Genomic DNA, 26,392 nt, shown 5'->3' with positions numbered 1-26,392 from the left:
TACAAATTGCTGTTATTTGTATTATTGTAGTAGAGATCACTGTACCTCGTTCAGACAAACCCCTGAAGTACTGGGCAGTTAATAAACAAATTTCCAGCTCTGGCTAAAATGGCCCAAAAATATCTTTCTGCCCAATGCAGTATGGTGGAAAGTGAAAGACTGTCGAACCTCCACACAAATGTCAGATTGATGTTATATAACAGCCCTACAACCCAATTGCATAACCCCTTTAAATTTAATATTTGATTGTAATATTTTTTATTAATAAACATGTTCAGTAAACTTTTGACAAATAAAACAGTTTTATTATTTCATAATGTCTTTTGAATTACAGTCCTTTATAATTATAAAGAAAGAATATTAAATAATTAGTCTGTATTGTGCTTGGTAAACTGTCACATGACATTAAAAAAAAAAGTATCGGTAATTGGTATCGGCGAGTATTTGAAAACAAGTATCGGTACTTGTACTCGTCATAAAAAAATGGTATCGGTGCAACCCTAATACAGAGCAGATATCTGTCCCTTTAAGGAACTAGCTGACAGACCTTTCTCCAATCCTTCTTGGAGAAAAGCTACTATCCTTGGAATCCTAACCTTACTCCACGAGTAACCCTTGGATTCAGATATTTCCGCCATATCTTATGGTAAATTTTCCTGGTGACAGTCTTTCTGTCCTGTATCAGAGTGTCTATAACCGATTCAGAGAAACCACGCTTAGCTAGAATTAAGCGTTCAATCTCCAAGCAGTCAGTTGCAGAGAAACTAGATTTGGATGCTTGAAAGGACTTTGAATTAGAAGATCCTGCCTCGATGGCAGTTTCCATGGTGGGATCGATGACATGTCCACTAGGTCTGCATACCAAGTCCTGCGTGGCCACGCAGGCGCTATCAGAATTACCAAAGCCTTCTCCTGTTTGATTCTGGCTACTAGCCGAGGGAGAAGAGGAAACGGTGGAAAGACATAAGCTAGATTGAATGACCAAGGCGCTGTTAAAGCATCTATCAATGCCGCCTTGGGATCCCTAGATCTGGATCCGTAAAGGGGAAGTTTGGTGTTCTGACGGGACGCCATTAGATCCAATTCTGGAATGCCCCATAGCTGGGCCAGCTGAACAAAAACCTCCGGGTGGAGTTCCCACTCCCCCGGATGAAAAGTCTGACGACTTAGAAAATCCGCCTCCCAGTTGTCTACCCCTGGGATGTGAATTGCAGATAGATGGCAGGAGTGATCCTCCGCCCATTTGATGATCTTGGATACTTCCTTCATCGCTAGGGAACTCTTTGTTCCTCCCTGATGATTGATGTACGCTACAGTCGTGATGTTGTCCGACTGAAATCTGATGAATTTGGCCTCCGCTAGTTGAGGCCACGCCTGGAGCGTATTGAATATTGCTCTGAGCTCCAAAATGTTTATCGGGAGAAGAGATTCTTCCCGAGACCATAGACCCTGAGCCTTCAGGGAGTCCCAGACCGCACCCCAGCCTAACAGACTGGCATCGGTCGTGACAATGATCCACTCCGGTCTGCGGAAACTCTTTCCCTGAGACAGGTGATCTTGAGACAACCACCAGAGAAGAGAGTCTCTGGTTTTCTGGCCCATTTGTATTTGAGGAGACAAATCTGCGTAATCCCCATTCCACTGTTTGAGCATGCACAGTTGCAGTGGTCTGAGATGAATTCGGGCAAAAGGGACTACGTCCATTGCCGCAACCATTAAACCAATTACCTCCATGCACTGAGCCACAGAAGGCCGAGGAATGGAATGAAGAGCTCGGCAAGTATTCAACAGTTTTGACTTCCTGACCTCTGTCAGAAAGATTTTCATTTCTACTGAGTCTATTAGTGTTCCCAGGAAGGGAACCCTTGTGAGTGGGGACAGCGAACTTTTTTCTACGTTCACCTTCCACCCGTGAGACCTTAGAAAGGCCAGAACAATGTCCGTATGAGCCTTGACTCTGTGGAAAGACGACGCCTGTATTAATATGTTGTCTAGGTAAGGTGCTACTGCAATGCCCAGCGGTCTTAGCACCGCTAGAAGGGACCCTACCACCTTTGTGAAAATTCTGGGAGCGGTGGCCAACCCAAAAGGAAGGGCCACGAACTGGTAATGTTTGTCCAGAAAGCGAACCATAGGAACTGATGGTGATCTTTGTGGATAGGAATATGTAGATATGCATCCTTTAGATCCACGGTAGTCATATATTGACCTTCCTGGATCATCGGCAAGATTGTCCGAATGGTTTCCATCTTGAAAGATGGAACTCTGAGGAATTTGTTTAGAATTTTTAGATCCAGGATTGGCCTGAAAGTTCCTTCCTTTTTGGGAACTACGAACAGGTTTGAGTAAAAGCCCAGTCCTTGTTCTGCAATTGGAACTGGGTGTATCACTCCCATTTTTAGGAGATCTTCTACACAGCGTAAGAACGCCTGTTTCTTTGTTTGGTCTGAAGACAAACGAGAAATGTGGAACCTTCCCCTTGGGGGAGAATCCTTGAATTCTAGAAGGTACCCCTGAGCAACTATTTCTAATGCCCAGGGATCCGGAACGTCTCTTGCCCAAGCCTGAGCAAAGAGAGAAAGTCTGCCCCCTACCAGATCCGATCCTGGATCGGGAGCTACCCCTTCATGCTGTCTTGGTAGCAGGAGCAGGCTTCTTGGCCTGTTTACCCTTATTCCAGCCCTGCAAGGGTTTCCAGGTTGCTTTGGGCTGGGAAGCGTTATCTTGCTTTGTGGCAGCAGAGGTTGCAGCAGGTCCGCTCCTGAAGTTGCGAAAGGAGCGAAAATTAGCCTTGTTTTTGGCCTTAAACGGCCTATCTTGTGGAAGGCTTGTGTGATATCTGAAATAATTTCTTTCAGCTCTGGGCCGAATAGGGTTTTCCCCTTGAAGGGAATATTTAGCAGTTTCGTTTTGGACGACACATCCGCCGACCACGATTTGAGCCAAAGCGCTCTTCGCGCCATGATGGCAAAACCTGAGTTTTTCGCCGCTAGTTTAGCTAATTGGAGAGCGGCATCAGTGATAAAAGAATTAGCCAGCTTTAGAGCATGAATTCTATCCATGACCTCATCGTATGAAGTCTCCCTCTGGAGCGACTCCTCCAGGGCCTCGAACCAAAAAGCTGCTGCAGTAGTTACCGGAATAATGCAGGCAATTGGTTGAAGAAGAAAACCTTGCTAAACAAAAAAAAATTTCAGCAATCCTTCCAATTTTTTATCCATAGGATCTTTGAAAGCACAACTATCCTCTATTGGTATAGTTGTACGCTTAGCAAGTGTTGAAACAGCCCCCTCTACCTTAGGGACCGTCTGCCACGCGTCCCGCCTGGGATCGTTTATGGGGAACATTTTCTTAAAGATAGGAGGGGGAACAAAGGGTACACCTGGTCTCTCCCACTCCCTAGTCACAATATCCGCCACCCTCTTTGGGATCGGAAATGCCTCAGTGTATACGGGGGCCTCTAAAAACCTGTCCACCTTACACAATTTTTCTGGGACCACCATGGGGTCACAATCATTCAGCGTAGCTAAAACCTCCTTAAGCAGGACGCGGAGGTGTTCCAGCTTAAATTTAAACGCTAAGGAATGTGACTCTGCCCGCTTCTCCCTCAGACAGACCGTCCCTCACTGCTACTTCTGAGTTTTGTGAGGGTACTACAGATAAATCATCCAAAGCTTCTGATTGCTCATCCTCTGTATTTAAAACTGAGCTATCGCGCTTTTTTGGAAAAACTGGCAGTTTGGATAAAAATGCTGCAAGGGAATTATCCATTACTGCTGCTAATTGTTGTAAAGTAATAGGGGCCAATGCGCTAGAGGTACTAGGCATCGCTTGCGCGGGCGTAACTGGTGTCGACACATGGGGAGAGGAAGAAGGACTATCCTCATTACCCTCTGTTAAAGAATCATCTTGGGCTACATTTTTAAGTGTCACTGGATGGTCTTTAAAATGCTTAGATGTTTTAGCACACTTTACACATAAATGCAATGGGGGTACCGCCATGGCTTTTAAACATAAAGAACAAGGTCTATCTGAAGTCTCAGACATGTTTGACAGACTTAGACAGCACTACAATACAGAAAAAAATTACTTTTTGAAAAAACGTTACTGTGTCTTTAAATAATAAAAAGCACACACTTTTTTACCAAATCACCAAAAAACATCCGATCTTTATGAAATTTTCACCACATGATCCTAATGCTTGCACACAAATTTTCAAATCAATTAACCCCTTATTGCCCAAACCGGAGCAAATTGAAGTAAACAACCGGTTTAACACACTACAGCACGGTGCCACAGTCTTTGCTGTGGCCCTACCTTCCTTTAGGGTTATTTGTAGAAGAAAAATAAGCCTCCCTGATGTCCTCCTGCACTCTCAGGACTCTACACGTAAAGCTGCATGAAGCTGTCTTGTAAATCAACTGCGCAACTGAGGCGCGAAAATGAGGCCCCCTCCCTCTTCATTCCAGAGTTATGGGGCCTTCCTGAGTCAGACTAGGTGTCTAATAATATGCCAGGCGTAATAAAAACCCCAAAAGTGTTTCCAACGTTTCAAACACTTGAACAAATATAAGATTACACTAATAAAGTAATCGATTTAGCCCATCACAGTGTCTACCAGTATTTAAGCCCTTAACTGAAGCCATCCTTCTATACTGCATCTCAGAAAATGGCTTACCTTCCCTCATGTGGATTTCTGTCAGTCTTCTAGTATTACCAGGTCTTGTTAGAAAAAAATGACTGAGTATACCTTAAGCAGTTAAGCCTGCAAACTGTTCCCCCCAACTGAAGTTCTCCGGTACTCAACAGTCCTGTGTGGGAACAGCAATGAATTTTAGTTACAACATGCTAAAATCTTTTTCCTCTCAGCAGAAATCTTCATCACTTTCTGCCTCAGAGTAAATAGTACAAACCGGCACTATTTTAAAATAACAAACTATTGATTGAAGAAATAAAAACTACAAATCTAACACCACAAACTCTTTACCCTCCCGTGGAGATGCTACTTGTTAGAGCGGCAAAGAGAATGACTGGGGGGGCGGAGCCTGAGGGGAGCTATATGGACCGCTTTGCTGTGTGCTCTCTTTGCCACTTCCTGTAGGGATTGAGAATATCCCACAAGTAAGGATGAATCCGTGGACTGGATACACCAAGTAAGAGAAATACACATTAAAATGCTGTAGAAATAACTGAATTAAGGCTTAATAATTGTGAAACAAATAGTTTACAGAGGAAAATGTTAAAGAGATAAGGCATACGACAAGAAGTGGGAAGTGCTGTGTCTGTTTGTGTATGTTTTAAATAGTATATGTAACATTAAAAGTGTGTAGCAAAGAATTAAATGAAATAATAACAGTGTGGGCCCCTCATAGTCATCTATTACCTGAGGGAAATGATACTGTACTAAAGTACAGTGAGTCTGATCAATATTAACCACTGATTTGTAAGTTGAGTGCAAAATATAAAAAAAAAAATAAGTACTATGGATTGCATGTCAGAGGTATTAACAAGGCCAGAGCGTTTTTAAAAAATTACCTTTTCTTCTGTTACTGTAACTTTCATGCCAGATAGAAGAAAGTACTTCAGTGCCAGCAAATCTCTTGCAGAGTGTCTCTTAATATACTGATAATCAGTAAGTTCAAGCCATGTTTTTTTAACAGTTTCGTAGTACCCTGTTGATAGAAATGACTGACATATTACATATTGTACATATATCACTGATTGGCAGGTCTAGCTATTTGCTATAAATAACTTTCCAATTGACAAAATAACATAACTACATATTGCTTAAGACAATGTCCATAGAACGTTTTCAATTCTTTCACAAATAACTTGGTAAAACAGCTTCCATAACGGTTTTGCAATTATTTAAGACATTGCTTTTTTTCTGTGCTTAAAGATTTTAAAATACAAAGTATTTGCAGAGAATAAATCTAAAATAAAAGCATTTATCTAGTTTATAATTATAAGGCAGTAATAAATATAATATCATTTAGGTGACTTCACATGGCTTACCTGACAATCAGCAATAACATTTTTGAAAATGAAAAGTATTTAAATTTCCACTTCTATCAAACATAACAAATATTTCTAGGCTAACAAATTAGTTCAAAGATTTAATATCCCTGTAAAATGTTAAATTAAAGAGCACTACACAGTGCATTGATTATTTATTTTGCAGTAAAATACATCTGAACAGTGTGCAAACACATAAGCACTGAAATGCAATGAGAGCTAGATTTCAACATAGTGGCATCCATGACTAGAGGGAGGCTGGGATAAGCCCAATACCATGATTACAATGTATTCAGGGCTCCATGTATGAAACATAAGCAAAAAGAGAAATCACCCTGAATCGCTCACCAGAAGGGACGGGCATTACAAACTCATAGGGGTAGATTTATCATAGTGCGAGCAGACATGATACAATGTAGCGTATCATGTCTGCTGCACATCGATGCTGTCGGCATTTATCATTGCACCAGCAGTTCTGGTGAACTGCTGGTGCAATGCCGCCCCCTACAGATTTGTGGCCAATCGGCCGCTAGCAGGGGGTGTCAATTCTGTGTGTGGCCTCAGAGCAGGCAGACAAGCTATGGAGCAGCGGCCCATAACTGAAGGCACGTGCGGAAACAGGGGCATACGGAGCTTGATAAATCGACCCCCTTGTGTGTAATTATTCTTACATGCCAGTGAACAAACAGATCCGCTGCCCTTATTGTCACATTAAGAACACTTTTTATTAACTCCTCTGTGTACCCAGTCCACTCCACATGGTCTGCTTATACTTACAATAAAGCTATGCTCCATTCCCACTGCATTTACTAAACACTTGCCTGCAGTAACAAGTCTCATGCGCGGTAGGTGGGCTTAATAAAAGGTTATTTCAATCAAGTTAAGCTACAGGAAACTAATCTGTACACCTGAGTAACATCAATAATTGGAATTACTTAATATAATCACCATTTAGTGTCTCTATAAGTCTGATGAAATTTACTTGAGCCTGAAACATTCTACACAAGGGATGGTTATTATTATCTTTGTTATCACTTACATCACATTACTAAGATCTTCCCTGCTATAACTCTATCACATAAAAAGTATATCAAAGAAAGTATATACAAATCTAATCATAATATTTACAAACCTATTATTCAGGAGGTCAATATGCTGATTGGTGGTTTATCGCAAGAAAAAATCAAGCTTTTATAGAGACACAAATCAGAATATGTTCAACATGTGCACATCTGTGTTGTAATAAAACATTGTAGTAAAATAATCTGAAGAGAAAATCTCCAGTAGTAAATTCTCATCCTGAAAATAAAAAAATGTGCACCAAACATTAGGGTTCCATGTTTTATTTATCTGAAGCAGCTTACTGCTTTAATCCTGAGAGTTGCCTCCTGGTATGCTGGTTCAGCTGTTTTGTCGCCCTGGGAAAACACGAGTAGGCACGCAAATTGCTCCTTACTCAGGTGTTAATGAGATATGGTAAACCTAAGATTTCTGCTCATTGTAAATGTTGTATGAGCTGGATGGCTATAGCACTGTATAAACTACTAATCTGTTTCTGGGGATTGTGAGGATAGGAATTGGAGGTGCAGTTTTTTAGGTAATCATTACTGCATTATTGGCTAAAATGGATGTGCGAGTGAGTATGGTGTCAGGGTTTTTTTTCCACTTTTTTGCTCCATTGACTTCTATAGGGCAATAGGTTATCACACACAATATTGTAAATTCAGCTTTTTACGCGCATCAGGTTAGTGCGCAAACAAAAAACATTTACTTTCAACCTGTAATACGAGTGCAACACATGCAAAAAGCTTACTTCTAGCGCAGTTAACGTTTGAGCAGGAACGTTAAATAGCGCTCCACACGTAATCTGGCCCTCCAACTAGGGTTGCCATCTGTGCACCACAAAAATACTGGGCAATCCCTATGTTACTGGGCACAATGGTAGCCTTCAGCTCTTTTCACACCCAGATTTCTTCTTCTAAAAGCGCAACACACAATCTGTGTGCAAATCCAGATCTTTGTGTTTTGTACTTTCACGAGAACAAATCCGGTTCCGAAAAGAGTCAAATGCTGGAAGCTGCCATTTTCTGCATTCATTGCTAAACGCACATCTCTACCTGCCAGTCAATAAGCTTTAGTAGGAAGTGCTTATTAGTCAAAATGAAAGAAAAAGTTGAGTATAGTCTTCCTTTAATGCTATCATATTACTGGTTAATGTCCACCTAACACAAGTGAATATAGGCCACTATTTTGCAAGAAAAATAGTCAATAAGATATTAAAGGGACATGAATCCCCGCATTTTTCTTTTATGATAACAGAGTATACAATTTAAAAAAAGTTTCCAATTGAATCCTGTTATCAAATGTATCCAGTATCCTTTGTTGAAAAGCAGGTAGGTAGGTTTAGAAGTGTCTGGCAGCAGTTTTAATAAAATGCTTTTAACAATGTCATACATTTGCAAGAGCACCAGGTGGCAGCAGTGATTGCTGCCATATAATGCGCCAGACACATGCACGGTACCTACATAGAATACCATCAGAACAAAGCAAATATGAAAATAGAAGTGAATTGGAAACTTATTTTAAATGTTATGCTTAATGTTGCCAACGCATAGTTAATGGTTCATTGGTAAATTCAGCCAAAGCCTCAGCTTCAATATTAATTAGTTTTGACCACTGACATTGTTAATTGCTGCTTTGGCTAAACTACAAGGCTGCCAGCAGTTTGTTATTTGTACACTGTGCATTGCAGAATATGGGAGATGTTGAGGATGTTACTAAGGGCTGAAGACCCAACTGTTCACATCATAGCCCCCAGTGACCACAGGGCTTTACTGATACAGCCAAACCATGGTAGCCTAGTGTGTGTTATTGTGTAAAGGAGTACGTCTGTAAATCTTAAGTTAGTGTGAACATGTCACTTGTATGCTGAATACTTTTTTATATTTCTGATACAGACAATATACCTATGTGGTGCTCTCCGGTCAATGTCAATGAGAGGAGCAGAGAAATGCGAACTCTGGGAACCACTGAGTTTTGTCCTGTGCTTAAGTGCTAAGGTCTTTTTTTAAGTATCAGGGGGTCGATCCGATAAAAATCGTCGCCCGCAAAAGCCGGCGACGCCAATATTTGCGCGGGTTTGGTATCACATATACGGCGTAACCTAGAAGTTACGCGCGTATATTTCTGCCGTCGCCCGTAGTTTTTTTGGGCTATAGGCAGGTATACCAAACCAGCGCAGTTTGGTATCCAATATGCAGCGTAAGGACTTACGTGGCGAAAATGGAGAAAACTTACTCCATTTTCACCTCGCCACAAAAAGCAGCCGTAAGAAGCCTTACGCTGACTATTGGAGCCCCGTAACTCCCTAAACTGGCTGCTAAAATAAACCTAACGCATGTGCAATGTCTATCTCCCTGTCAACCGCGATCTTCTAAAATAAACCTAACACCTAACGCATGCGCAATGTCTATCTCCCTGTCAACCGCGATCTTCTAAAATAAACCTAACACCTAACGCATGCGCAATGTCTATCTACCTGTCAACCGCGATCCCCCCCGAAATCCCTAATAAAGTTATTAACCCCTAAACCGCCGCTCCCGGACCCCGCCGCCATCTACATAAACTAACCCCCTACTGTGAGCCCCTAAAACCGCCGCCATCTACCTTATCTATCCCCTAATTAGAACCCCTTACACCGCTGTCATCTACCTTACCTATCCCCTAATCTGACCCCTTACACCGCCGCCACCTATATAAAAATTATTAACCCCTAATCTAATCCCCCTATACCACCGCCAGCTATATTAATATTATTAACCCCTAATGTAAGCCACTTACACCGCCGCCATCTCTATTAAAATGATTAACCCCTTATTTAATCTACCTACCCCGCCGCCAGCTATATTATCTATATTAACCCTAAGTATATTATAGTTAATATAGGTATTACATTATATATATTAACTATATTAACCCTAATTATATTAGGGTTAATATAGTTAATATAGTTACTATAGTATTTATATTAACTATATTAACTCTATCTAACCCTAACACCCCTAACTAAATTTATATTAAATTAATCTAATTCATTTATAAACTAAAATATTCCTATTTAAATCTAAATACTTACCTATAAAATAAACCCTAAGATAGCTACAATATAATTAATAATTACATTGTAGCTATGTTAGGGTTAATATTTATTTTACAGGTAAATTGTTAATTATTTTAACTAGGTATAATAGCTATTAAATAGTTATTAACTATTTAATATCTACCTAGTTAAAATAATTACCCAATTACCTGTAAAATAAATCCTAACCTAAGTTACAAATACACCTACACTATAAATAAATTAAATAAACTACAAATATCTATCTAAAAATACAATTAAATTAACTAAACTAAATTAAAAAAACAAACACTAAATTACAAAAAAAAAAAAAAAGATTACAAGATTTTTAAGCTAATTACACCTATTCTAAGCCCCCTAATAAAATAATAAACCCCCAAAATAAAAAAAATTCCCTGCCCTATTCTAAATTAAACAAATTTCAAAGCTCTTTACCTTACCAGCCCTTAAAAGGGCCTTTTGTGGGGCATGCCCCAAAGAATTCAGCTCTTTTGCATACAAATACAATACCCCCCCTCCCATTACAACCCACCACCCACATACCCCTATTCTAAAACCACCCAAACCCCCCTTAAAAAAGCCTAACACTACCCCCCTGAAGATCTCCCTACCTTGTCTTCACCACACCGGGCCGAACTCCTGATCCGATCCGGGCGATGTCTTCCTCCAAGCGGCAAAGAAGAATTCTTCCTCCGGCGATGTCTTCCTCCAAGCGGCAAAGAAGAATTCTTCCTCCGGCGACGTCTTCCTCCAAGCGGCAGCAAAGTCTTCATTCTTCCGGCGGCATCTTCAATCTTCTTTCTTCGCTCCGCCGCCGCGGAGCATCCATCCCGGCCGACTACTGAACGACGAATGAGGTACCTTTAAATGACGTCATCCAAGATGGCGTCCGCCGAATTCCGATTGGCTGATAGGATTCTATCAGCCAATCGGAATTAAGTTAGAAAAATCTGATTGGCTGATTGAATCAGCCAATCAGATTCAAGTTCAATCCGATTGGCTGATCCAATCAGCCAATCAGATTGAGCTCGCATTCTATTGGCTGATCGGAACAGCCAATAGAATGCGAGCTCAATCTGATTGGCTGATTGGATCAGCCAATCGGATTGAACTTGAATCTGATTGGCTGATTCAATCAGCCAATCAGATTTTTCTAACTTAATTCCGATTGGCTGATAGAATCCTATCAGCCAATCGGAATTCGGCGGACGCCATCTTGGATGACGTCATTTAAAAGTACCTCATTCATAGTTCAGTAGTCGGCCGGGATGGATGCTCCGCGGCGGCAGAGCGAAGAAAGAAGATTGAAGATGCCGCCGGAAGAATGAAGACTTTGCTGCCGCTTGGAGGAAGACGTCGCCGGAGGAAGAATTCTTCTTTGCCGCTTGGAGGAAGACATCGCCGGAGGAAGAATTCTTCTTTGCCGCTTGGAGGAAGACATCGCCCGGATCGTATCAGGAGTTCGGCCCGGTGTGGTGAAGACAAGGTAGGGAGATCTTCAGGGGGGTAGTGTTAGGCTTTTTGAAGGGGGTTTGGGTGGTTTTAGAATAGGGGTATGTGGGTGGTGGGTTGTAATGGGGGGGGGTATTGTATTTGTATGCAAAAGAGCTGAATTCTTTGGGGCATGCCCCACAAAAGGCCCTTTTAAGGGCTGGTAAGGTAAAGAGCTTTGAAATTTGTTTAATTTAGAATAGGGCAGGGAATTTTTTTTATTTTGGGGGTTTATTATTTTATTAGGGGGCTTAGAATAGGTGTAATTAGCTTAAAAATCTTGTAATCTTTTTTTTTTTTTGTAATTTAGTTTAGTTAATTTAATTGTTTTTTAGATAGATGTTTGTAGTTTATTTAATTTATTGATAGTGTAGGTGTATTTGTAACTTAGGTTAGGATTTATTTTACAGGTAATTGGGTAATTATTTTAACTAGGTAGATATTAAATAGTTAATAACTATTTAATAGCTATTATACCTAGTTAAAATAATTAACAATTTACCTGTAAAATAAATATTAACCCTAACATAGCTACAATGTAATTATTAATTATATTGTAGCTATCTTAGGGTTTATTTTATAGGTAAGTATTTAGATTTAAATAGGAACATTTTAGTTTATAAATGAATTAGATTAATTTAATATAAATTTAGTTAGGGGTGTTAGGGTTAGATAGAGTTAATATAAATACTATATTAACTATATTAACTATATTAACCCTAATATAATTAGGGTTAATATAGTTAATATATATAATGTAATACCTATATTAACTATAATATACTTAGGGTTAATATAGATAATATAGCTGGCGGCGGGGTAGGTAGATTAAATTAGGGGTTAATCATTTTAATAGAGATGGCGGCGGTGTTAGGGGCTCACTTTAGGGGGTTATAGATATAATATAGCTGGCGGCGGGGTACGGGAGCGACGGTTTAGGGGTTAATAACTTTATTAGGTTGCGGCGGGGTACGGGAGCGGCGGTTTAGGGGTTAATAGCTTTTTTATTGTTAGGATAGTGAGGGGGGATAGCGGATAGAGGGTTAGACGTGTCGGGCTTTGTTAGGGAGGCGTGTTAGACTTGTCGGGCTATGTTAGGGAGGCGTGTTAGACAGTGCGGGTGTTTTAGACTTTAGTCAGGTTTTATAGGCGCCGGCAGTTTCTAACCTGCCGCAAGTCACTGGCGACGCCAGAAATTTGTACTTGCGCAGATTTCTGGACATCGCTGGTTTGTCAGACTTACGGCACGTTAGCATCTGACGGCGACTTATATAGGATAGCTCGAGTTGCGAGCTGAAATTGCGGGCGACGCCGGTTCCCTCGCTTGCGCCGCAAACTGCGATCTATAGCGGATCGCGCCCCTAGCAGTGCCTCTGGTATAACGTGTGCTTAGGTTATTTTGTTGTTGCTTATAATTTCAATCTTCTCCATTGAGTTCAAAGTTTATAGTTATGCTCCTGAATTTAAACTTTATTTCCATGAAAAGTTTCAGTCAAATTAAATCAGTATGTTTCTGTTGTCAGCCTAATATGATATATTTTGTTTTTAACTTTCAATAATTTGCTTCTAATTAACACACCTAGATTACGACTTTTGCGCTAAATACGGTGCGAAACAAATGCAACAAAAGTTGCGTTATTTCACTCTCCATAGCGCTGCCATTACGAGTTTCTGAAAAGCCTCCTTGTGCGTATGATATGGTGGCGTTAAGCTCCATACCGCACAAAATCCAAGGGCTGCTTTGACGTGCTTGTGCACGCTTTCCCCCATAGACATGAATGGGGAGAGAGTGTTAGATTAAAAAACTAACACCTGAAGTGCGGAATGGCGATCGCCGTAACGCAACCCCATTGATGTCTATGGGTTAAAGAAAGTTACATTTAAAGGGACAGTCTAGTCCAAAATAAACTTTCATGATTCAGATAGAGAATATAATTTAAACAATTTTCTAATTTACTTTTATCACCAATTTTGCTTTGTTCTCTTGGTATTCTTAGTTGAAAGCTAAACCTAGGAAGTTTATATGCTAATTTCTAAGCCCTTGAAGGCCGCCTCTTCTCTCAGGGCATTTTGACAGTTTTTCACCACTAGAGGGTGTTAGTTCATGTGTGTCATATAGATAACACTGTGCTCACGCACGTGGAGTTCCAGTGAGCCAGCTCTGATTGGCTAAAATGGATGTCTGTCAAAATAACTGAAATAAGGGGGCAGTTTGCAGAGGCTTAGATACAAGGTAATCACAGAGGTAAAAAGTGTATTTATATAACTGTGTTGGTTATGCAAAACTATGGAATTGGTAATAAAGGGATTATCTATTTTTTTAAACAATAAAAAGTCTGGTGTAGACTGTCCCTTTAAACCTAACATAAACCCCAAGTCTAAACACCCCTAATCTGCTGCCCCCGACATTGCCGCCACTACAATAAAGTTATTAACCCCTAATCTGCCACCCCCGACATCGCCACAACTAATAAAAGCTAGTAACCCCTATTTTGTCGCTCCCCGACATCGATATTAACCCCTAAACTTCCGGCCTCCCACATCGCAAAACACTAAATTAAACTATTAAACCCTAAACCTAACACCCCTCTAACTTTAAATTAAAATTACTATATAACTCTATTTAAATAAATAAAAACTTACCTGTGAAATAAATATAAACCTAATATTAAACTATAAATTAACCTAACATAACTAATCTAATAAAATAAAAAATACTACCAATTAAAATATCTAAATTAGGGGCGGAGCCAGCAGCGCACAGGAGAGGTCGCAGGCTTTTAGAGCACCTGCTTAAATTCAACTAAAAATGGCTTTGACACCACACTTCGATACACAAGTAACCTCTACTATAGTGGGATTATTCATTCAATCTCTACCTGGAGGACACTAAACTTTGATATTTAACTACTACAGGGAGTGCAGAATTATTAGGCAAGTTGTATTTTTGAGGATTAATTTTTATTGAACAACAACCATGTTCTCAATGAACCCAAAAAACTCATTAATATCAAAGCTGAATAGTTTTGGAAGTAGTTTTTAGTTTGTTTTTAGTTATAGCTATTTTAGGGGGATATCTGTGTGTGCAGGTGACTATTACTGTGCATAATTATTAGGCAACTTAACAAAAAACAAATATATACTCATTTCAATTATTTATTTTTACCAGTGAAACCAATATAACATCTCAACATTCACAAATATACATTTCTGACATTCAAAAACAAAACAAAAACAAATCAGTGACCAATATAGCCACCTTTCTTTGCAAGGACACTCAAAAGCCTACCATCCATGGATTCTGTCAGTGTTTTGATCTGTTCACCATCAACATTGCGTGCAGCAGCAACCACAGCCTCCCAGACACTGTTCAGAGAGGTGTACTGTTTTCCCTCCTTGTAAATCTCACATTTGATGATGGACCACAGGTTCTCAATGGGGTTCAGATCAGGTGAACAAGGAGGCCATGTCATTAGATTTTCTTCTTTTATACCCTTTCTTGCCAGCCACGCTGTGGAGTACTTGGACGCATGTGATGGAGCATTGTCCTGCATGAAAATCATGTTTTTCTTGAAGGATGCAGACTTCTTCCTGTACCACTGCTTGAAGAAGGTGTCTTCCAGAAACTGGCAGAAGGACTGGGAGTTGAGCTTGACTCCATCCTCAACCCGAAAAGGCCCCACAAGCTCATCTTTGATGATACCAGCCCAAACCAGTACTCTACCTCCACCTTGCTGGCGTCTGAGTCAGACTGGAGCTCTCTGCCCTTTACCAATCCAGCCACGGGCCCATCCATCTGGCCCATCAAGACTCACTCTCATTTCATCAGTCCATAAAACCTTAGAAAAATCAGTCTTGAGATATTTCTTGGCCCAGTCTTGACGTTTCAGCTTGTGTGTCTTGTTCAGTGGTGGTCGTCTTTCAGCCTTTCTTACCTTGGCCATGTCTCTGAGTATTGCACACCTTGTGCTTTTGGGCACTCCAGTGATGTTGCAGCTCTGAAATATGGCCAAACTGGTGGCAAGTGGCATCTTGGCAGCTGCACGCTTGACTTTTCTCAGTTCATGGGCAGTTATTTTGCGCCTTGGTTTTTCCACACGCTTCTTGCGACCCTGTTGACTATTTTGAATGAAACGCTTGATTGTTCGATGATCACGCTTCAGAAGCTTTGCAATTTTAAGAGTGCTGCATCCCTCTGCAAGATATCTCACTATTTTTGACTTTTCTGAGCCTGTCAAGTCCTTCTTTTGACCCATTTTGCCAAAGGAAAGGAAGTTGCCTAATAATTATGCACACCTGATATAGGGTGTAGATGTCATTAGACCACACCCCTTCTCATTACAGAGATGCACATCACCTAATATGCTTAATTGGTAGTAGGCTTTCGAGCCTATACAGCTTGGAGTAAGACAACATGCATAAAGAGGATGATGTGGTCAAAATACTCATTTGCCTAATAATTCTGCACTCCCTGTAGTTGTGTGCCAGGTTTGGAAAGCCTACTCCATATCTATAAAGATGGCGGCCATCTTACCACCCTCGTGGGCACATAGTTGTTATGGCTGACATCCGCCAGATATTTGCCGAGATAAGCAAAATAAGCTTGCTGCAGCTTTGGATGGAGCTGGGGAACCGGTGGAGAGCTGCGGGATTCCGACAGTGATGTCTCCGGACCCGGGTGAGGTGAACATTGCTTGCGGGGATTCTTTGAGCCCGGCATTCTCTGCATATCTCTGGTTTTGTATCGGCTGAGTCTGAGATATATCGCGAGGCTGAGGAGAATGGAGATCAATACTAAGCTTCCATTTCTAAGAGTGGTCCTACAGAACAGGAGAGGATCTTACCCACATAGATGTTTCGGGAAACAAGGAAAGCCAAGGGTCTCGAGTGATCTTAAAGTGCTTTGACACTATTAGCACTAACCGCCATCTTGACATCTACAGCCTTTCTCTAATGGGTTTAATGGGCCTAAAAATAAAGAAGGCATCGCAACAACTCTCTCTTACATGGAGACAGCGTTACTTACTTCATTTCCCCTGGCATAAAAACAGAATTTATGTTTACCTGATAAATTTCTTTCTCCTACGGTGTGTCCGGTCCACGGCTTCATCCTTACTTGTGGGATATTCTCATTCCCTACAGGAAGTGGCAAAGAGAGCACAACAGCAGAGCTGTCCATATAGCTCCCCCTCTAGCTCCGCCCCCCAGTCATTCGACCGACGGTCAGGAGAAAAAGGAGAACCATAGGGTGCAGTGGTGACTGTAGTGTACAAAAACAAAAATTTTAAACCTGACTAAAAGCCAGGGTAGGAGAAAGAAATTTATCAGGTAAACATAAATTCTGTTTTCTCCTACATTGGTGTGTCCGGTCCACGGCTTCATCCTTACTTGTGGGAACCAATACCAAAGCTTTAGGACACGGATGAAGGGAGGGAGCAAGTCAGGTAACCTAAACGGAAGGCACCACTGCTTGTAAAACCTTTCTCCCAAAAATAGCCTCCGAAGAAGCATAAGTATCGAATTTGTAAAATTTGTTCAACAGAAGCCTCATTCTTGAAGGCCCATGTGGAAGTCACAGCTCTAGTAGAATGAGCAGTAATTCGTTCAGGAGGCTGCCGTCTGGCAGTCTCATAAGCCAATCGGATGATGCTTTTTAACCATAAGGAAAGAGAGGTAGCAGTTGAGATGCTACTTGTTCAGAGCGGCAAAGAGAATGACTGGGGGGCGGAGCTAGAGGGGGAGCTATATGGACAGCTCTGCTGTTGTGCTCTCTTTGCCACTTCCTGTAGGGAATGAGAATATCCCACAAGTAAGGATGAAGCCGTGGACCGGACACACCAATGTAGGAGAAATCTTTGAGGCAAATAACGCACTACGTCACTATTGTTCCGGCAAAGTTGGAGTAGGCTAAGACAAAGGAAATTTTATGCTTACCTGATAAATTTGTTTCTTTTACGATATGACGAGTCCACGGATTTCATCCTTACTTGTGGGATATCGCCTCCTGGTCAGCAGGAGGAGGCAAAGAGCTCCACAGCAGAGCTGCATATATAGCCCCTCCCTTCCCTCCCCCTCCAGTCATTCGACCAAAGTTAGGAAGAGAAAGGAAAGGCCAAGGAGCAGAGGTGGCTGAAGTTAAACAAAAATAAAAACCTGTCTTATAAAATAACAGGGTGGGCCGTGGACTCGTCATATCGTAAAAGAAACAAATTTATCAGGTAAGCATAAATTTCCTTTTCTTTTACAAGATATGACGAGTCCACGGATTTCATCCTTACTTGTGGGATACAATACCAAAGCAATAGGACACGGATGAAAGGGAGGGACAAGACAGGAACCTAAACGGAAGGCACCACTGCTTGAAGAACCTTTCTCCCAAATACAGCCTCAGATGAAGCAAAAGTATCAAATTTGTAAAATTTGGAAAAAGTATGAAGAGACGACCAAGTTGCAGCCTTGCAAATCTGTTCAACATAAGCATCATTTTTAAATGCCCATGAGGAAGCCACAGCCCTAGTGGAATGAGCCGTAATTCGTTCTGGAGGCTGCTGTCCAGCAGTCTCATATGCAACACGGATGATACTCTTCAGCCAAAAAGAAAGAGGTAGCCGTAGCTTTCTGACCCTTACGTTTTCCAGCAAAAACAACAAATAATGAAGATGTCTGACGAAAATCCTTAGTCGCCTGCAAGTAGAACTTCAAGGCACGGACTACATCCAGATTATTTAACAGGCGCTCCGTCTTAGAAGAAGGGTTAGGACACAAGGAAGGAACAACAATTTCCTGATTAATATTCTTGTTAGAGACAACTTTAGGAAGAAAACCAGGTTTGGTACGTAACACCACCTTATCAGCATGGAAAAGAAGATAAGGAGAATCACATTGTAAAACCGAAAGCTCAGAAACTCTGCGAGCAGAAGTAATAGCAACCAAAAATAAAACTTTCCAAGATAATAACTTAATATCTATGGAATGCATGGGTTCAAACGGAACCCCTTGAAGAACATTAAGAACTAAATTCAAACTCCAAGGAGGAGCAATTGGTCTAAACACAGGCCGGATTCTAGTCAGGGCCTGACAAAAAGATTGAACATCTGGAACATCTGCCAGACGCTTGTGTAACAAAATAGACAAAGCAGAAAGCTGTCCCTTTAAGGAACTTGCTGACAACCCTTTCTCCAATCCTTCTTGGAGAAAAGATAAAATTCTGGGAATCCTAACCTTACTCCATGAGTAGCCCTTGGATTCGCACCAATAAAGATTTTTACGCCATATCTTATGGTAAATCTTTCTGGTAACAGGCTTGCGTGCCTGAATCAGTGTATCAATGACCGCATCAGAGAACCCCTGCTTAGATAAAATCAAGCGTTCAATCTCCAAGCAGTTAGCTGCAGAGAAACTAGATTCGGCTGATGGAAGGGTCCCTGAATGAGAAGGTCCTGCCTCAATGGAAGCTTCCACGGTGGCAGAGAGGACATGTCCACCAGATCCGCATACCAAGTCCTGCGCGGCCACGCAGGAGCGATTAGAATTACTGAAGCCCTCTCCTGTTTGATCCGCGCAATCACCCGGGGAAGGAGAGTAAACGGCGGAAACATATAAGCTAGGCTGAACAACCAAGGCACTGCCAAGGCGTCTATCAGTTCGGCCTGAGGATCCCTTGATCTGGATCCGTATCTTGGGAGCTTGGCATTTTGACGAGACGCCATCAGATCTAATTCCGGTCTTCCCCATCTGAGAATAAGAGCGGCAAAGACCTCCGGATGGAGTTCCCATTCCCCCAGATGAAACGTCTGTCTGCTCAAAAAGTCTGCTTCCCAGTTGTCCACTCCGGGGATGTATATCGCTGACAGATACCACACAAAACTGCTGAAATCCTATTGGCTGTTCAAAACAGCCAATAGGATGAGAGCTACTAAAATCCTATTGGTTGTTCAAATCAGCCAATAGGATTTCAGTAGCTCTCATCCTATTGGCTGTTTTGAATAGCCAATAGGATTTCAGAAGCTCTCATCCTATTGGCTGATTTGAATTTGAAGTATCAAATCAGCCAATAGGAATGCAAGGTACGCCATTTTGAAACGACTACCTTGCATTCAACTTCAGTGTACGGCCGCGATCGTATGAAGAGGAAGCTCCGCGCAGGATGGGATCAGCTTCCAGGATGGCTCTGCTCTGCCGGGATGAAGATAGAAGACCCCTCCCCGGGATGGATGAAGACCTCGCCGCCTGGATGGAGATGGATGTCCGGACTTCAGAAACCGTGAGTAGATCTTCTGGGGTTAGCGTTAGTTTTTTTTAGTTTTTTAAAGATTAGAGTTTGGGCTTGGGCTTTGAAAAAGAGCTGGATGCCCTTTTAAGTGCAGTGCCCATACAAATGCCCCTTTAGGGGCAATGGGTAGCTTAGTTTTTTTTTAGAGTTAGGTTTTTATATTTTGGGGGGTTGATTGGGTGGTGGGTTTTACTGTTGTGGGGACTTTGTATTGTTTTTACAGGTAAAAGAGCTGATTTCTTTATGGCAATGCCCTACAAAAGGCCCTTTTAAGGGCTATTGGTAGTTTAATGTAGGCTAGGGGGTGTTTTTATTTTGGGGGGGCTATTAGATTAGGTGTAATTGTTTTTATTTTTTATAATTTCGTTTATTTTTTGTATTCTTAGTGTTTTTTATTTTTCTTGACTTTAGTGTTAATTATTTTTGGTAAACTTAGATTACTTAAATTTTTCGTATAATTTGTTTTTCTTTCATGTAATTGGCAATAATCCATGAGCTAGTGACGTATAGGATATACAATCCTACCAGGTTTCCCAAACCTCAAAATGCCTATAAATACACCCCTCACCACACCCACAATTCAGTTTTACAAACTTTGCCTCCTATGGAGGTGGTGAAGTAAGTTTGTGCTAAGATTTCTACGTTGATATGCGCTTCTCAGCATTTTTAAGCCGATTCCTCTCAGAGTACAGTGAATGTCAGAGGGATGTGGAGTATCACCTATTGAATGCAATGGTTTTCCTCACGGGAGATCTATTTCATAGGTTCTCTGTTATCGGTCGTAGAGATTAATCTCCTACCTCCCTTTTCAGATCGACGATATACTCTCATATTCCATTACCTCTACTGATAACAGTTTCAGTACTTACTGGTTTGGCTATCTGCTATATGTGGATGGGTGTCTTTTGGTAAGTATGTTTTCTAGGGCTGCAACAACTAATCGACTAAATCGATAATAATCGATAATGCAAATCGTTGTCAACGATTTTCATGATCGATTAGTTGGTCTATCGATTAGTTGGGCTGCTTGCACGTAGCCATACTAGAGAAGGAGTGTCTATTTTTAGAGCGGTAAAGAGAAGAGATCAGAGAAGACGTGTTGTGGAAGTGTAGTGTCAGTGTGACAGACTTCTGAATCCTGACTCCTGACTTCATCTATTTGCTGCAAGGTTGGTAATAGTACTAGCTTCTCTGGTTTTATTTAACAACACTCCTTCCTAATTTAGCACAGGGGTGTTAGGAGATGCGGGCACCGGGTCGCATGGAAGGGGAGGGGCTAAGGTCCGGATCAAGAGCCAAGGGGATTAACATAAGCTCTGGTGGTCTGTCTCACTGTGTTTGATGTAACAACACTCCTACTGTGACTGCTTTTGTTAGGAATTTAGCACAGGGGTGTTAGGAGATGCGGGCACCGGGTCACATGGAAGGGGAGGGGCTAAGGTCCGGATCAAGAGCCAAGGGGATTAACATAAGCTCTGGTGGTCTGAGTCTCACTGTGTTTGATGTAACAATACTCCTACTGTGACTGCTTTTGTTAGGAATTTAGCACAGGGGTGTTAGGAGATGTGGGCACCGGGTTGCATGGCAGTGAAGGGGCTAAGGTCTGGATCAAGTTAGTAACTTGCTGGGAGCCAAGAGGATTAACACAAGCTCTGGTGGTCTCACTGTTTGTTTTTACAACACTCCTTCCTGTGACTGTAACTGTTAGGAATTTAGCACAGGGGTGTTAGATCGCAGGCACTGGGTCGCATGGAAGGGGAGGGGCTAAGGCCTGGATCATGTTAGTAACTTGCTGGGAGCCAAGGGGATTAACATAAGCTTTGGTGGTCTCACTGTTTGTTTTTACTACACTCCTTCCTGTGACTGCTTCTTAACTGTTAGGAATTTAGCACAGGGTGTGAGGAGATCACGGGGCACCAGGTCGCATGGAAGGGGAGAGGCTAAGATCTGGATCAAGTTAGAAACTTGCTGTTAGCCAAGGGGAGCTCCCAGCAAGTTTATAACTTGATCCGGACCTTAGTCCCTCCCCTTCCATGTGACCCGGTGCCCGCATCTCCTAACACCCCTGTGCTAAATTCCTATAACAGTTACAGAAGCACTCACAGCACAGCAGTTGATCTTCTTTTCTTTTAATATAAAAGCTGAATCCCATCCAAATAAATCCCTTCCACCCTGCAGTCATGATGATTAATAAACAGTACACCGAATGGTATATTGGTAAGTGTTTTTTTGTTGTTGTTTTTTATAGGTTTTTTTTTTAACTGATTAATCAAAAAAATACTCGACCAACTAATCGATTATGAAAATAATCGTTAGTTGCAGCCCTAATGTTTTCATTACTTAAGACACTCTCAGCTATGGTTTGGCACTTTATGTATTTATATAAAGTTCTAAATATATGTATTATACTTATATTTGCCATGATTCAGGTTTTCAGTATATTTCCTTTTGCAGACTGTCAGTTTCATATCTGGGAAATGCATTTTTTAGGAAAATGTATTTCTTACCTGGGGTATAGTCTTTATTTCAATTGACTGACATTTTAAATTTGCGGGCAGAATTAGGCTCGCGAGGGCGCAAAATGCCAAAGTATATTGCGTCATTTTTGGCGTGAATTTGTCATTTCCGGCGTCTTAGTTGACGCCGAGTCCTTTCACAAGGTTGCGTCTTCAATGACGCGAGAGTGTCAATTCCGGATGTTGTTAGCGCCAAAAAAAATTTTTCTGTTTGTGTTGTGCGTCATACTTGGCGCCAAATATTTTCATTATTTAAAACCCTATTCTTATATGCCTCTTGCCTTTTTTCTCTATCAGAGGGCTATGCTGTTTCCTGAAACTGCCATATAAGGAAATTGATAAATTTGCTTTATATGTTGTTTTTTCTCTTACATTTGCACGATGTCTCAATCTGATCCTGTCTCAGAAATCACTGTTGGAACCCTGCTGCCTGATAACAGTTCTACCAAAGCTAAGTGCATTTGTTGTAAACTTGTGGAGATTATATATCCAGCTGTGGTTTGTAATAGTTGTCATGATAAACTTTTACATGCAGATAATGTGTCCATCAGTAATAGTACATTGCCTGTTGCTTTTCCTTCAACATCTAATGTACAAGATATACCTGTGAATTTAAAAGAATTTATTGCTGATTCTATTCAGAAGGCTTTGTCTGCCATCCCGCCTTCTAATAAATGTAAAAGGTCTTTTAAAACTTCTCATAAAGTTGATGAAATTTCAAATGACCGACAACATACTGAATTATCCTCCTCTGATGAGGAGCTATCTGATTCAGAAGATCCTTCCTCAGATATTGACACTGACACATCTACTTATTTATTTAAAATGGAGTATATTCGTTCTTTGTTAAAAGAAGTGTTGATTACATTGGATATTAAGGAAACTAGTCCTCTTGATATTAAAACTAGTAAACGTTTAAATTCTGTTTATAAACCTCCAGAGGTTTTTCCAGTTCCTGATGCTATTTCTGATATGTTTTCTAAGGAATGGAATAGGCCTGGTATTTCCTTCTTCAAGGTTTAAAAAAATTGTATCCTTTGCCAGCAGTTACATTGGAGTTTTGGGAAAAGATCCTCAAAGTTGATGGGGCTATCTCTACTCTTGCTAAATGTACTACTATTCCTATGGAAGACAGTACTTCTTTTAAAGATCCTTTAGATAGGAAACTTGAATCTTATCTAAGGAAAGCCTATTTGTATTCGGGTCATCTTCTCAGGCCTGCAATTTCTTTGGCCGATGTTGCAGCTGCATCAACTTTTTGGTTGGAAAATTTAGCACAACAAGAATTGGATTCTGATTTGTCTAGCATTGCTCGCTTGCTTCAACATGCTAATCATTTTATTTGTGATGCCATTTTTTATATCATCAAAATTGATGTTAAATCTATGTCTTTAGCTATTTTAGCTAGAAGAGCTTTGTGGCTTAAATCTTGGAATGCTGACATGACTTCTATGTCCAGATTGCTATCTCTTTCTTTCCAAGGTAATAAGTTATTTGATTCTCAGTTGGATTCGATTATTTCAACTGTCACTGGAAGGAAGGGAGTTTTTTTGCCTCAGGATAAAAGACCTAAGGGTAAATCTAAAGCTTCTAACCGTTTTCATTCCTTTCGACAAAATAAGGAACAGAAACCAAATCATTCCCCCAAGGAATCTGTTTCCAATTGAAAACCTTCTTCAAATTGGAATAAATCCAAGCCATTTAAGAAACCAAAGCCAGCCCCCAAGACTGCATAAAGTTGCGGCCCTCATTACAGCTCAGCTGGTAGGGGGCAGATTAAGATTTTTCAAGGATGTTTGGATAAATTCTGTCCAAAATCAATGGATTCTGAGTATTGTCTCTCAGGGGTACCGAATAGGATTCAGAGTAAGACCTCCTGTGAGAAGATATTTTCTCTCACGCATCCCAGCAAATCCAGTAAAGGCTCAGGCTTTCCTGAAGTGTGTTTCAGACCTGGCGTTTTCAGGAGTAATCATGCCAGTTCCGTTTCAGGAACAGGGACTGGGGTTTTATTCAAATCTATTCATTGTCCCAAAGAAAGAAAATTAATTCAGACCAGTTCTGGATCTGAAAATTTTGAATCGTTATGTAAAAGTACCAACTTTTAAAATGGTGACTATAAGGACTGTTCTGCCTTTTGTTCAGCAAGGACATTATATGTCCACAATAGACTTACAGGATGCATATCTTCATATTCCGATTCATCCAGATCATTATCTGTTTCTGAGATTCTCTTTTCTAGACAAGCATTACCAATTTGTCGCTCTTCCTTTTGGCCTGGCGACAGCTCCAAGAATCTTTTCAAAGGATCTCAGTGCCCTACTCTCTGTAATCAGAGAGCGGGGGTATTGCAGTGTTTTTTTCCCTCCTCTAGTTCTTCTTCCAAGAGTGATCTCCAAAATCATCATGGAGCAATCGTTTGTGTTGCTGGTGGCTCCAGCATGGCCTCACAGGTTTTGGTATGCGGATCTGTTCGGATGTCCAGTTGCCAACCTTTGCCACTTCCCTTAAAGGGCCAGTAAACAGAAAATAATGTTATATAATTCTGCACATAGTGCAGAATTAAATAACATTATATTAGTGCTAGATTTATACCTAATTGTGCTGGTGAATTGTTATAAAAAATTATATTTTCCAGACCCGCTCTCTGTGCTCTACTGAGCGGGTCTGTTTTTTACACTGAGCGCATCTGGCCAGCTGTCTAGTCACAGCCCGGCCAGACCGCGCCATTACACTCAGTGCAGCTCGCTCATGCTCTGTCTGACAGCAGGAGCGAGCTGCACTGAGTGTAATGGCGCGGTCGGGCAGGGCTGTGACTAGACAGCTGGCCAGATGCGCTCAGTGTAAAAAACAGACCCGCTCAGTAGAGTACAGAGAGCGGGTCTGGAAAACACTATTTTTTATAACAATTCACCGGCAATATTAGGTTGTATAAATCTAGAACTAATATAATGTTATATAATTCTGCACTATGTGCAAAATTATATAACATTATTTTCTCTGTTTACTGGCCCTTTAAGGCCGGACCTTCTGTCTCAAGGTCCGTTTTTCCATCAGGATCTCAGATCATTAAATTTGAAGGTATGGAAATTGAACGCCTAGTGCTTAGTCATAGAGGTTTCTCTGACTCAGTGATTAATACTATGTTACAGGCTCGTAAATCTGTTTCTAGAAAGATTTATTATCGAGTTTGGAAAATTATATTTCATGGTGTTCTTCCCATAAATTCTCTTGGCATTCTTTCAGAATTCCTAGAATTTTACAGTTTCTTCAGGATGGTTTGGATAAGGGTTTGTCTGCAAGTTCCTTGAAGGGACAAATCTCTGCTCTTTCTGTTTTATTTCACAGAAAGATTGCTAAGCTTCCTGATATTCACTGTTTTGTTCAGGCTTTGGTTCGTATCAAGCCTGTCATTAAATCAATCACTCCTCCGTGGAGTCTTAATTTGGGTTTGAAGGCCTTACAGGCTCCTCCTTTTGAGCCTATGCATTCTTTGGACATTAAACTACTTTCTTGGAAAGTTTTGTTCCTTTTGGCCATCTCTTCTGCTAGAAGAGTTTCTGAATTATCTGCTCTTTCTTGTGAATCTCCTTTTCTGATTTTTCATCAGGATAAGGCGGTTTTGCGGACTTCATTTAAATTCTTACCTAAGGTTGTGAATTCTAACAACATTAATAGAGAAAATGTTGTCCCTTCCTTGTGTCCTAATCCTAAGAATTCTTTGGAGAGATCCTTACATTCTTTGGATGTGGTAAGAGCTTTGAAATATTATGTTGAAGCTACTAAAGATTTCAGGAAGATTTCTAGTCTATTTGTTATCTTTTCTGGTTCTAGGAAAGGTCAGAAGGCTTCTGCTGTTTCCTTGGCCTCGTGGTTAAAGCTTTTGATTCATCAAGCTTATTTGGAGTTGGGTCAAGCCCTGCCTCAGAGAATTACAGCTCATTCTACTAGATCAGTCTC

At 40.9% G+C, this 26,392-nt stretch overlaps 1 protein-coding gene across 1 annotated transcript in view; it reads right to left on the bottom strand.

Annotated features, from left to right (window-relative positions):
• Positions 1-26,392, bottom strand: part of LRRC43 (leucine rich repeat containing 43) — a 258,073-nt gene that overhangs the window by 95,275 nt on the left and 136,406 nt on the right. The window contains exon 8 of the mRNA XM_053699766.1: positions 5,536-5,672. Within this exon, the coding sequence (XP_053555741.1) occupies positions 5,536-5,672 (137 nt within the window). The remainder of the gene's footprint in view (positions 1-5,535; positions 5,673-26,392) is intronic.

This window comes from Bombina bombina, chromosome 2 (genome assembly GCF_027579735.1).
Source record: "Bombina bombina isolate aBomBom1 chromosome 2, aBomBom1.pri, whole genome shotgun sequence".
NCBI classification, from domain to species: domain Eukaryota; kingdom Metazoa; phylum Chordata; class Amphibia; order Anura; family Bombinatoridae; genus Bombina; species Bombina bombina.
Note: the sequence above shows the minus strand (reverse complement) of the source record. Positions and strands in the feature narration are given on the sequence as shown.